Source organism: Trachinotus anak, unplaced genomic scaffold, assembly GCF_046630095.1.
Source record: "Trachinotus anak isolate AG129_WGS33_773 ecotype Australia unplaced genomic scaffold, CSIRO_AGI_Tana_v1 ptg000004l, whole genome shotgun sequence".
In the NCBI taxonomy this organism is placed as follows: Eukaryota; Metazoa; Chordata; class Actinopteri; order Carangiformes; family Carangidae; genus Trachinotus; species Trachinotus anak.
Window position 1 is genome coordinate 23894938 of NW_027273855.1, and position 13044 is coordinate 23907981.

At 39.6% G+C, this 13044-nt stretch overlaps 2 protein-coding genes across 2 annotated transcripts; one reads left to right on the top strand and one right to left on the bottom strand.

Annotated features, from left to right (window-relative positions):
- Positions 1-954: 954 nt before the first annotated feature.
- On the top strand, positions 955-11117 carry ints11 (integrator complex subunit 11). Its single transcript, XM_071477276.1, has 17 exons — positions 955-1156; positions 1387-1484; positions 2598-2671; positions 2779-3007; positions 3105-3203; positions 3288-3322; positions 3413-3551; positions 3662-3726; positions 4107-4296; positions 4384-4467; positions 4546-4635; positions 6043-6205; positions 6350-6460; positions 7823-7884; positions 8062-8204; positions 8507-8636; positions 10693-11117. Exons 1-17 carry the CDS (start codon positions 1129-1131, stop codon positions 10756-10758), a joined length of 1806 nt encoding a protein of 601 aa, XP_071333377.1. The 5' UTR covers positions 955-1128; the 3' UTR covers positions 10759-11117.
- Positions 11048-12930, bottom strand: LOC139621066 (lysophosphatidic acid receptor 6). The gene is made up of 2 exons (XM_071477277.1): positions 12778-12930; positions 11048-12263 (listed from the first exon to the last, which is right to left on the bottom strand). The coding sequence occupies exon 2, from the start codon at positions 12228-12230 to the stop codon at positions 11205-11207; it is 1026 nt and encodes a 341-aa protein (XP_071333378.1). The 5' UTR covers positions 12231-12263; positions 12778-12930; the 3' UTR covers positions 11048-11204.
- Positions 12931-13044: the final 114 nt, after the last annotated feature.

Consider the following 13044-nt stretch of genomic DNA (forward strand, 5'->3'; position numbering starts at 1 on the left):
TCTGAAGTTCTATAGGATATGTAACTTTATGGGTTTGGTATGTTTAGATAGGAGCTCCAGGTCAGAGGATGCACTGGGAGATGGGTGCTTCTCTGTTTAGGAAAATGTGGCCTTTTTTGGTCTTAGGTCTAGGGGGTTTTGGGAGATGACTGTCTCTCTGAATGAGGCCTTTTATGGTATGGATCATATACGTTGTCTTAGGTTCATGAAGACAACCAACCCATGTAGACGGGGAGTTAGAGCAGTTATTCAGAGGAGAATCATATTGGCTTCGACTCCTCTCTCAGGCAATCCATGGTGCTTGATTTGATGCTGGACTTCTTTGTAATAAACCTCTTTACTTTGTTTTTTAATAAACAACAAAGTAATTGCACATCCAGTCATCTGGTGCAGGAGCGCTGGAAAACGATGATCCAGGAATTGAGGGGAAGGAAATGGCAGACTCTCTAGCTAAAGAAGTTCTGAAACAGAGTGTTATGGAGGTAGCTTTCAATAAAATTGAAGCCAAAGCAGTAATACAGAACAATATTGCAAGTGCCTGACAAAAGAATTGGGATGAAGGGGAAAAAAAGGATATGTCATCTGAATGAAATAAAGCAAAAAGTGTCATGAAAGAAAGCAAAACTCCAGAGAGCAAAAAATTATATAAAGACTGGAGACAACCGGGGTTAAATCTAAATCAATACACTTCATGGGGAAAAACCCAGAAGCATAAACACAGAGAAAAACTAAAGAAGGCAATAAATAATTGTGGGTATTGTGTATTAGATTGAAAGAATGTATTGATTCAGGAAAAGGAATTAAACGTTTGTTTGTTTTTAAAAGAAACTAAATAAGTAAAGATAATTTAGTATGTTTTTTTAACCACGCCCTGGTCCACCCTCCAGGAAGGTGGCAGTAATGCACCCTGAGCGCTAAGTGCCACTCGCCAATAAACAAAACGAAGAAGAATGCGCTAACCGGAAGTTAGCTTGACGCCGCTAACTCCACATATGCATACTGTATACAAGTTAGACAATTAATATTTCTGTATAGACAAAGTGCTATTCATCGCAAGCAGCGGGGTCGTTTGGATTATCTTGTTTTCACATACTATGTCAAAAAAAGTGGCTGCACTGACGAGAAAACATGCCTGAAATAAACGTCACACCACTGGGTGAGTAGCTTTACAATGGCTAGCTAACATCTGCTGAGCTAGTTCTGTCAACATTTTTTACTTTAGCATCCAGTTTTTAATAAAGTGTTGACTTGTTTATTTTCTCTGTGGTCGTCCTGGAACAGTTTGTAAGTTTGACCCTTTACTGTTGAGCTGGAGTGGCTAACTGAGTTTGCTTCAGTGTGTGTGGCTTTTAAGCTCTCTCACAGTTTTGACTTTCCCTCTCCAAGGTGCTGGACAGGATGTCGGCCGCAGCTGCATCCTCGTCTCCATTGGAGGCAAAAACATCATGCTCGACTGTGGGATGCACATGGGATACAATGACGATGTAAGTACAGTAGCTTGTTTTACCAAGCTGAAATGGATAAGATGGAGAGTACTGGGTTAATTTGCATTCAGGCTGTGATAAACAACCTACATACACTCTATCAGCACTTTATTTGTTTTTGGCATTGTGATTAAACTCTGGAGACGCAGTCAAAGTCACAGAGATCACATTTTTTCCCCATTTTGATGTTTGATGTGAACATTAAATGAAGCTCCTGATCTGTATGAGAAGGATTTTATGCATTGCACTGCCACCACATGATTGACTGTTTGGATAATTGCACGAATAAACAGGTAAACAAATGTGGCTCAGCGAGTGTATAACAAACTTGTCCAAACATTCACAAAAAAGTAAGAAAATCTGAGCACAACACACAAATTCATTAACATTCAATTGTGTGTAACGAGCGCTACGCAAAAACAACTAAAGCATAACACGGGATAAAAATAGCAAGTTATAGTGATAAAATCTCAGGCAGTTGTTCCTGTGAGATATCACAGACTGATGTGAGTGTTGTGACATTCAGATTAGTCAGCAGACACAATATTACTCATTATTAAAATTGCATTAACACCCACTCATCTTTCTTTCCATTTCCTTCAATAAAAGTTTTTCGCCTGTTTTTAAAATCTGCAGTATCATAACTTGGTGGTTTCTGTTATACAGGAGTGTTGTTGGTCAGCCAGACTGACTTAACTATCATTTTAAAATTACAGTTTAAGATTTGGAGGTTAATCAATTAATCAGTCTACAGAAAATCTCAGCAACTATCTTGATAATTATTGAATCGCACGTAAAAAAAAAATCCAAAAATTCCTGTGAGGATTTGCTGCGTTATTTCTTTGTAAATTGAATATCTTGGGTTTATCTTGAGCTTGGAAATCGTGATTGTTAGAATAAATAATGATCATCATTAACTGCAGCCTCATTTGAAATCAAGTAAATCTAATTCCTCTAGTTCCTCTTCCCTATTCTCTAACGGCATCTCCTGTGACTTCAGTCCCTGCGACAGTCTTGTTACCAAAGAGGACTTTACTTTGATTATACCACTGTTGATTTGGACCTTGTGAAGAAGATAATGTATTTGAATGAAGGCCTATGTTGTCATTCCAGAGACGTTTCCCAGACTTTTCTTACATAACCCAGAATGGACGGCTGACAGACTTTTTGGACTGTGTGATCATCAGGTTTGTTGTCTGCTGCACAATAATGTGTCGTTTCCATTTCATTCATATCTGTAAAAGAAATAAAACAATCCTGTGTTTTTCCCTGGCTGCACCTGTTCCTTTCTCAGCCATTTCCACTTGGACCACTGCGGCGCTCTGCCCTTCATGAGTGAGATGGTGGGCTACGATGGACCCATCTACATGACCCATCCCACCAAGGCTATCTGTCCCATTTTACTGGAGGACTTCCGGAAGATCACAGTCGACAAAAAGGGGGAAACCAACTTCTTCACCTCACAGATGATCAAGGACTGCATGAAAAAAGTGATACCTTTGAACCTCCACCAAACTGTGCAGGTGCAGTGCTCGTATAATGTGCCCGTTAATCATTTCTGCACCAGCTGCTCGTCTCTTTTGATGGCAAATCAAGCTGTTTCTGTTGTGCTGCTGGCAGGTTGATGATGAGCTGGAGATCAAGGCGTACTATGCAGGCCATGTCCTGGGAGCTGCCATGGTGCACATCAAAGTGGGATCAGAGTCTGTGGTCTACACTGTGAGTTTAAACAAGTCTGCGCTGTGTTAGTACCAGTGACTGTGACAACCACAACCTCAGAATAATGTCTTTTCATTTTTTTAGGGAGACTATAACATGACGCCTGACAGGCATTTAGGGTAAGTGGCACTTACTGTATTTATTGATTACCTGCTGGGGTGTGTGCCTGTGACACACAGTCTGTTCATCTTTGTGTTCTACATTTGTAGCGCTGCATGGATCGATAAGTGCCGTCCAGATATCCTCATCTCAGAGTCCACGTATGCCACCACCATCCGTGACTCGAAGAGATGCAGAGAGAGGGACTTTTTAAAGAAAGTGCATGAAAGCATAGAAAGAGGAGGAAAGGTAAAACTTAGTTAGTTGAATACTCTATGTTGGGGTTGAGGTTTTTGTTTTCTTTCCTTTTTATATGATGTTATGGAGAGAAAATTATTATTTCCTTGTTATCTTTTCAGGTTCTGATCCCTGTTTTTGCCCTTGGAAGAGCACAAGAGCTCTGCATCCTGCTGGAAACATTTTGGTAGGGTTCTTTTTTTTTTTTTAAATGTTAAGCTTTTTAAGCTTTCTATATACTTTCTCAAATATCCAGTATAGATTTGTGAATGTGAACAAGCCAGAAAAGACAGTGATGTGTGGAGGTAATCACAGTCTGCTCCCTGCCTGAATGGTATCAGATAAAAGCCATTTTTCTGGTTTATAATTGTTAAATTAAATAAAAAGTCCTCTCTATCAGGAGTAATTGCACATGATTACAATACACTAAAGTCATAAATTGTCTAGATGAAAAATAGCTGCCTCCTAAAATAGCTTTTATTCATTTTGTTAAGATCGTTAGAATAATGGTGGTATGTGAACTTTTTCATTGGAGAGACACTCTAATTACCTCCTCTCACCACACAGGGAGAGGATGAACCTAAAGGCCCCCATCTACTTCTCCACTGGGCTGACGGAGAAAGCGAATCATTACTACAAGCTTTTCATAACATGGACCAACCAGAAGATTCGAAAAACCTTTGTACAGAGAAACATGTTTGAGTTTAAGCACATCAAGGCTTTTGATCGCTCCTACGCTGATAACCCTGGACCTATGGTGAGTTTTGTTTGTGAGTATTTAAAAAAGTTTCTAATTAAAGATTCACATTTCAGTGAACTACAGTAACAGTACCTTCACTTTCAGGTGGTGTTTGCCACACCGGGTATGCTTCATGCTGGTCAGTCTTTGCAAATCTTCAAGAAATGGGCCGGCAACGAGAAGAACATGGTGAGTTCTCATCAGGAAATGTGAGGTGTTTCAAAAAATAACAGTACTTCATATACAGCTAATTCTTTTTATTCTCAGGTAATCATGCCTGGGTATTGTGTACAAGGAACAATCGGTCATAAGATCTTAAATGGGCAGAGGAAGCTGGAGATGGAGGGGAGGGCAACGGTAAGATTTTAAACCATTTTTAAATTCCATGTGAGTCTTGGGTTCACACTGTATATTATGGCTTCAAGAATGTCTTTGAGCTCGGCAGTTAAAGTCACATATTTTGTACTTAAAACTCATCATCATCTTTTTCTCTCGTCTTCCTCGTGACTTCATCTGTTAATGCCAAGAAGCTTAAAGGAATAGTTCAACATTTTGGGAAATAAGTGTATTCGTTTTCATGGCGGGAGTTAAATGAGGAGACTGACCACTCTCATGACACTGCTTTCACTCCCCTTAGCTGTGTCTTACCTGCTAAACTTGTGTGTGTGTGTGTGTGTGTGTGTGTGTGTTGGAGAGCACAAATATCTGTCTATGTTCAGCTCTCACTACCTTTGTAACTTCTGCTTGTATCTGCGGTTTGGAGTTTCACTCCTACATAAATGTTTTTACTTTTAGATATCAGAAACAGCCACACTGAGCTGAACAGGGCTGCATGTAACAGGCTCTCACTGCGGTCTGTGACTAAAACACATCCAACAACTCATCAAAGAAAACAACTTGACTTTGCTTTATGGTGCAGAGCAAAAACACTTGCATCAGGACTGAAGATTTGCAAAAAAAAAAAAAAAATCATATTGCACGATTTGAGTCACAATTTCAGTTGGAATAGTAATTTTTCCATTTCGTTGTAACTGAAAAAAAAACAAAAAACATTAAAAATGATGATGATGTGGTTTTTGTTGGGTGTTGTACCAATAAAGCATGTTCCTTTAGACCTGGAGAATATGATTTATAGGCTGAGGCATCTCTGTAACACCACAATGCTTCATTTATGGTCTGTCGTGACACATTTTACTTTCATTAAAAAATGCCCCCTACTCTATGAAGCCAGTTAGCGTAGGTTACATAAACAACGAAAGTAGAGAGAAACAGCTAACTTGGCTTTATCCAAAGGCAACAAAATCTGCCTAACAGCAACTTTAAAGCTCACTAATAAACACAGTTGTGTGCTGGATTATTTCTTGGCTGGACACAGTGATTTCACTATCACCTTACGTTGTCAGAAACAGTCCATAACCCTCCCCCATAAAACTACAAATTGTTGCTTTTATACATTAGTTTTTGTACAGATTAAACAAGTTGTGTTGTGTGAGTTGTGTTAATTATAGAGGCTTAGATGTGCTGGGAAACACATTTTTTGACCTATGAACAGAGCCAGGCTAGCCGTTTCCCCCAGTTTCCTGTCTTTATGCTAAGCTAAGCTAACCGTGTCCTGCCTCCAGTTATAGTTTTCTCATCTAGAGCCAATAAGACTATTTTATAATAATATCAACCTATTCCCTTTAAAATAAGCCCAAAAAAATGTGATCCATGTTAAAAAAAAAAAAACAAGGCTGACTTTTATTCTTTGTGTGATTGTTACAGTTGGATGTGAAGCTGCAGGTGGAGTACATGTCCTTCAGTGCCCATGCAGATGCTAAAGGCATCATGCAGCTCATTCGGATGGCAGAGCCTCGCAACATGCTGCTGGTACACGGGGAGGCAGTGAAGATGGAGTTCCTCAAGGGCAAGATCGAACAGGAGTTCAGTAAGTGTAACGACAGATCTGCAAACTATATCCGGGCCCTACACATCAATAACACTCGTTGAAAGTAGAATGGTGTTATATATATGCTAACAGAAGGAAGAGGGGGATTTTAGTCCAGTTAATGTTGCTGTTTTTAAATGGCAGGTATAGACTGTTACATGCCAGCCAATGGAGAGACAGCAACTGTGACAACAAACCCCAGCGTGCCTGTGGATATCTCACTCAACCTGCTCAAGAGGGAGATGGCTCTCGGAGGTAAGTTTTTATAATTATTTAAAATTTAATTTACAGTCAAAGGAGTCATGAACTGACACTGGCCTTTGGTAAAGTTGTTTAGGTATAGTGCGCCCACACAGTTTCAGTTCCACATATTTTTTTGTTTGGCTTGTTTGACATTTTGATTCGTCGATTTGATTGATGTGTTTGTGCAGCGGACTGTACGCTGCCAGTTATCCTGCCCTGTGCCACTTAAATACCATGACCCAGACTGGTTGTCAAAATGACTAATGTCATTTATGTGAAGCGAGAAGACGAGGAATCACGTTTATCAGAAACAGTACAACGATGATTTTCTCTGCTTATTCCTGGTCTTTTTAGACTTGTGCATGATTCCTGTGGTGATGGGATGAAGTGTGAACGCAGGCATGGTTTAGTAAACTCCATGTTACCTTCTCTCTCTGTTACCATGTGCTAGCCCCATGAAAAATATATTGCTATATTAGGTTTGGCGACGCAAAACTATATTCTCTTCAGTGCTGTAGCTAAATTCAAATCATATAAGATTGCAGTGAAGTAACAGTGGTGACTCAACTGTCACAATCCCAAAGCCCTAACATTGTATATTTAACGGCAACAATAGGAAACACATTTATTGTCTCTGTAGTTCTGTAGTTAACAGAGGCCACCACTGATGCACACTGTAAACAAAAATAACAGACAGTTGTTGATTACATAACAAGTGAACCCTGACGACTAACATAAAGAAACATATTAAATATAACATGTATACACTCTAATTGCCGGCTGGGTGGTTCACCACCTGTGATCTAAACATAATTAGAACAAACAATTAATCAATTTAAGATTCTCCAAACACACACATACAGTAGTTGACGTGCATGTAGAAAGATAATGATGTTCAGTTTTTATTGACACTGTCAGAGAGGTGTTCATTTAATTGTATGTTTATTATTTAGGTGTTTTTACTGTGTTGCTCACTCCATTTACAAACATGAGAGAGGAAGAATATTAAAAACACAAAATGCAGTCTAGTGCAAGACCACCACTAACTACCACCCTGGTAATTAAAAGATGCACTTGAATGAACACCTCTGATTTATGGCAGAGCTGTTGTATTGAATGGCAATAGATTGTACAGGTGAATAACAAGAAAACTGGCAGAGAGGTAATAGTTGGTGAATTGTGAGTGATGAAAATTTGCCTCATTCTCCTCGGAAGGATTGTAATGTTTCAGTACACACCACGTACAGCTGTTCTAGGAAGACTTCATATTGCTGTTCATTGTTTTGTTCAGTTTAACAATTTGTTTGTTTGTTTATGGAATTATTTGCTTGTTTATTTATATATTATATATATTAAACCACTCTTGTGTTGAAGGGCCTCTCCCTGATCCCAAAAAACCTCGCACCATGCACGGAACCCTGATCATGAAAGAAAACGTGAGTTCTCTGTTATCACAAACTTTTAAGTAGATATCCAGTCCAGTATGTGTGTTGTTCTTTTTTTTTTAATATTTTAAATACTTTTGTGATCCTTCAGTAGATTAACTACAGTCTGGTGGGATTTCCTTGAGTTATAATGATTGACACCCTCTTGCCGTCTTTCCCCGCACACAGAGTCTGAAGCTGGTGTCGTCGGAGCAGGCCCTGAAGGAGCTGGGCCTCAACGAGCATCAGTTACGCTTCACCTGCCGCGTGCAGCTCCAGGACCCGCACAGCGACCCCGACACGCTCCACAGGATCTACACACACCTCAAAAGGTGAGAGGATGACCTCAGGAAGCCTGAACCTAACTCATCTGCATTTATTTTTATTTTTTTTACAATTCACCTGCACCCATCCACTTTATCTGCCTTCCTCCCATAAACCACACCAATTTCTTTCTTCTCCTTTATTGTTAGATGGTTGTGATGTAAGAGATGTTTAACTTATGTATCAGATTTCTAAAGTTTTATTTTTTATTATTATTTGTGATCTTTTTTATTTAGAAATATTTCTCATACTATGACATGTAATATTATATCTGTTATAACCCCTTTGCTTTTACATTTCTTTGCTTCAGCGTGTTAAAAGGTTACACCATCCAGCACCTCCCTGACGGCACCGTCATGGTGGAGTCTATTGTCATCAAAGTTTCCTCCTCCGCTGAGGACCCCAACACTAAGGTGCTGCTGCTCTCCTGGAGTTATCAGGTAAAACATCTGCATTGTCTATGCTTCACTGAGTTAATTTTACTGTTCACTGTTTGGTTTAGTTCAAATCTTTATTGTCCCACAAGAGGAAATTGGTTTTGCTTCAGGGCAGCATAAAACCAAGCACAATAAAAACACAATAGGACAGTTGAAGGCGATGATACTATACATGCAATACAGATTAAAATGAAAGGATCAAGTAATAAAAACATAGAAACTGCAACGGTAAGTGTCTTTCTATCCACTTGATTTCATGCACATTTTCAAATTGCACATAAAAAAAAAAAACCTCTAACCCTAAAAAAGGAGTGGAAACGCTGGAAATTTAAAAAAAATCTGAATACCTCAAGGTTTTCAATGCTTGGCTGAGCTGGAAAAATTGATGCACTGACTAAAAATAAAATGCGACAGTGCAACGGAAGCAGACTCAGTAGATAAATCATGACACATGAAGCATGTCACTTATTTGTCACTCAAGCAAAGAGATAAGAACTGGCAGTGGACAAAAACATCAAATTTGTGTGGAGATTGTAGCCTTTCCTTTAAATTAAAACCCAAAACAGTAACAAATATGAAACACGAGGCAGTTTATTTACAGTTAAGGGCACTTACTGCACATAAATGAAAACTTGTTTCACCTTTTCAGAAACCACTCCCCAGAGGAAGGAATGTCAGATTCCTTAAAAAGATGATGGTTCAGATTTGTTATGATCAGATTTGCTAAAAGAATCATCATGAATCTAATACAACAAAGACTTATGGTGTGGTCATTTAGTTGTAGAAATGACAAGACGTATTCACTACTGGTTTCAAAGTTTAATCTAATTGACCTTGACACGTGAAATCACAGGAATGTCTAATTCCAGCCAAATGGAGGATTTATTGATTTATTATATTTGATTGTTCATATCCTGCTTTAAATAACTGCACCATTAAATAAAACTGCCGCAGAGGAGGAGGGAAGCATCTTGGGCACGAGTGCAAAGCCGATGCCTGAGGATCAAAATCATGACAGTCTTTCCTGTTCAAGATCCTTTTAGTCACAGCATGAGTGTGTTTTTCTGGGTGGAATCCAATCTGACCACATTGTTAGTTCAACGGTTTGTTGTTTCATGCCCACACAGTCCCGAGTAGAGGTCTGATCAGCGATCATCGAAGAAGTGAAAACACTTGTGTGGGTGGACAGTGCAAGAGTAGGGGCTATGAAAGTGAGAATATGAGCGGTGGGGAAACCTGCCTGTAGTCGCTGTGTAATGGAAGGGAGGTGGTTTCTGTGGCCTCATGTGTTCCGTGCAAAGAATAAAGGGCAAAAAAAAAGACATGATGGTTATTTCTGTCTTTTTGTCATATTTTGTTCAACTCATATTCCGTCAAAAGGGTCTTACAGACTTGATAGCCCCTAAACGTAAACCCAAGATCACACATATATCACAGTATTTGTTGGAAGGATAAGTTAAAGCGTAGAATCTGTTACATTATCATTTATTCATGTTGGTGATATAATCAGGTACTCGGGAAGAGAATTTTTTTTACATGCTATTCGGTTAAAAAAAAAAAAATCATGTAATATCTCTTTTCTTTATGCTTGTAAAAACAAGGCCACTGGTTTTACAAGATATGTCGACCCTTTTCACTGCAGGAAGAGCACAGGTGTAAAAACACAATATGTGAAGTGAAATGCAAAAAGACTGTTTCTCTGTCTTTTATGTTGCTGTAAAATTACCAATGTTTGGGTTGGTCACACAAACCACACAATCTGAAGGAAATTTTGACAAGCATTTTTCTTTATATTTGATATCATTAATTAATTAATGCAGAACATAATCTGCAGATTAGCTGATAATCATTTATACTGTAAAATGGAATAAAAACAAAAATTATGTATTGATTATGTTCTGACTTTTAATTACTTTTTGCATTTTTTTCTTTGTGTGAAGTACCAGATAGTTTTACCTCACTGACATACACAGTGCATGACGAGTGTTTATGTTAACATGTTAAAATGCAAACATGCTGCTTTCTTTTCTTGACTTTTTGTTCTGCTTTTCTTTGCCAGGATGAAGACCTGGGAAGTTTCCTTTCAACTCTGCTGAAAAAGGGGCTTCCCTCTGGACTGTGCTGAAATCTCTTTTTGTCCCTTTAAACGTTTGAAGGGAACTCACACTCGAAAGAACTCATGAACTGCCCTTTTTCACATCCTGGACTTCTGGAAGCTACAAACTCTTCTCCAGTGCCGGGGATTTCAAAGTCCCTCTTCCTGTTGGGATAGCGACTCTTAAATGTGCACGTCTTCAGATGTACCCAGGATTTTGTCCTGATGGCTGCGTTCTCTTATGGAGACATGGTAGACTCTTTCATAGACTCATTTATAGACCAAACTGAACAAGATAAAGAAGAATAAGACACCTGTGTTCTGATTTTGTCCCTTTATTTTGACATAAAATGACAGTTTGAATAAACACTTTTATTCAAAAAAGAAAATTCAAATTTTGCCTTCATGCAGTGATAAAAAAAAAAGCATATACAGATTTACATTTACATGAGGCGTTTACTGCAACCCCTCTCAGCTCATTCAGCAATGGTATAAACACCCCTTCTCCTACTGATATATCCACACAGCCACATAATCTTTAAGCGCTTCCATCTGAAGTGGCTGGTGGTGACGTAGTAAAGCACAGGGTCCAGGCAGGTGTTGAGGATGACGAGGGCCATGGTGACCCGCCTGGCGTGGTAGATGACGTTCGCAAAGGAGGAGCAGCTCTTGATGATCCCCATGCGTCGGAGGAGGTGCAGCAGGTACACTACGTGGTTGGGCAGGAAGCAGAGCAGCGTGATAGCCAGGATGGTGTAAATGACCCTCACGGCTCTTTGGGCCGTTTTAGTCTTTATCATGGAAATACGCTTCGCAACCAGTGGGTAACACACCAGGATGATCATGGACGGCAGCAGGGAGCCAAAGATTAGGGACAGCACGCTGTACGCCCCCAGACGTGTGGTCCACTCGTGCTTGGCGAAGTTCTCAAAACAGCTGTGGCTTCCAGATTCGCCTTCATTGGTCTCCAGAGGTCCCATGAGGACAAAGACCACCATAGCCACTCCGGCGACATACCAGAGCACGATGCTCACAACCAGAGAGCACCAGGAGCTCTGCAGCCGCAGATAGGTGTGTGGACGTACAGTGGCCATGTAGCGATCCACACAGATACAAGTCATGAAACACATGTTCATGTAGATGCTGGTGAAGAACAGAATCCCCGTGATGCGGCAGGCGACATCCCCAAACACCCAGTTGTTCCTGTTGATGTGGTAGTGGATCCTGAAGGGGAGAATGCAGAGGATGATGATGTCCGCCAGAGCCAGATTTCTGATGTAGACGCTGAAGGCTGTGCGGGGTTTGATCTTAAAGGTGAAGACATAGAGGGCAACCAGATTTCCAGGCAGACCTATTACTAAAGCCAGGATGTAGACAGCTGGGTAAAAGTAGTACTGGTACTCTACAGAGACAGTGCTGCAGTTGGCGTCTGTCACATTCATCTTGGCGGAGCGAGGTTGTTTTGTGTGAATGTAGTCAAGTGAAAGCGTAGGTTGACTCATACACGCTGCTGCATCACAGGCCGTCCCCTGTAACTGTCGCAACACAAACATCACTTTTACTTTAACACAACCTTGAAAAGTAATCTCTTACTCATCTGATAAATAACTTATATAATAATCAATAATTATTATTATTACTGATTTACCTAAAATCATTTTTTGATTCTGCTTTTAACACATTAGTTTTACTCTAGAAACTGACTCAATTAATCTGTTTATTTTAGTTTTGTTTTTTTTAAACAATGGGAATAAACCAGTAGTGTGAAGTGAAACAAGGCGCAGAACCACTGATCACAAATAAAGCCAGCAGTTACACTTCATCCAACGGTGTTCTTGAGATATTTAGTATTTCATCTCACTTCTAGTTTTCTCCACACTTATTAACAAAATATTTGAATCCTGTGTACTGAATGAGTTGTCCACCGTTAGAATGTTAAACATTTTCTGTAGTAATAGATCAATTTACACACTGTAAAACCTCAACACAAACTAAACCGTGACTACATTGATTAATAAAATACAAGAGTATTTAGAAAATGTCACTTACCAAGTAGCTTAGGGACTCTTGAGCTCCAAATGCAGAAAGCTACGCTGTAGGTAGAAACACATCAGAAAAAGTTGCTAAATCTTCTTTGTGCAGCTTCTATTCTTAGCTCCTCTCAGACTGCAGTGAGCATATACCATACTACTCTCAGGCGTCATGATTTCCTGTAAGTGTACTGTAGGTGTAGTGTTGAGAGTGGAGCAGGAAACCATAGCATTACACCAGATTGTGCGCAAAGTTTACCACCCACCACAGTATAATAATGAATTA

Coding starts and splice junctions, on each gene's coding strand:
- LOC139621066 (XM_071477277.1), bottom strand. CDS start 12,230: ATGAGTCAACCTACGCTTTCACTTGACTACATTCACACAAAACAACCT.
- ints11 (XM_071477276.1), top strand. CDS start 1,129: ATGCCTGAAATAAACGTCACACCACTGG. Junction 3,008..3,104: donor ACCTCCACCAAACTGTGCAG/GTGCAGTGCTCG, acceptor TGCTGCTGGCAG/GTTGATGATGAGCTGGAGAT. Junction 6,461..7,822: donor GAGGGAGATGGCTCTCGGAG/GTAAGTTTTTAT, acceptor CTTGTGTTGAAG/GGCCTCTCCCTGATCCCAAA.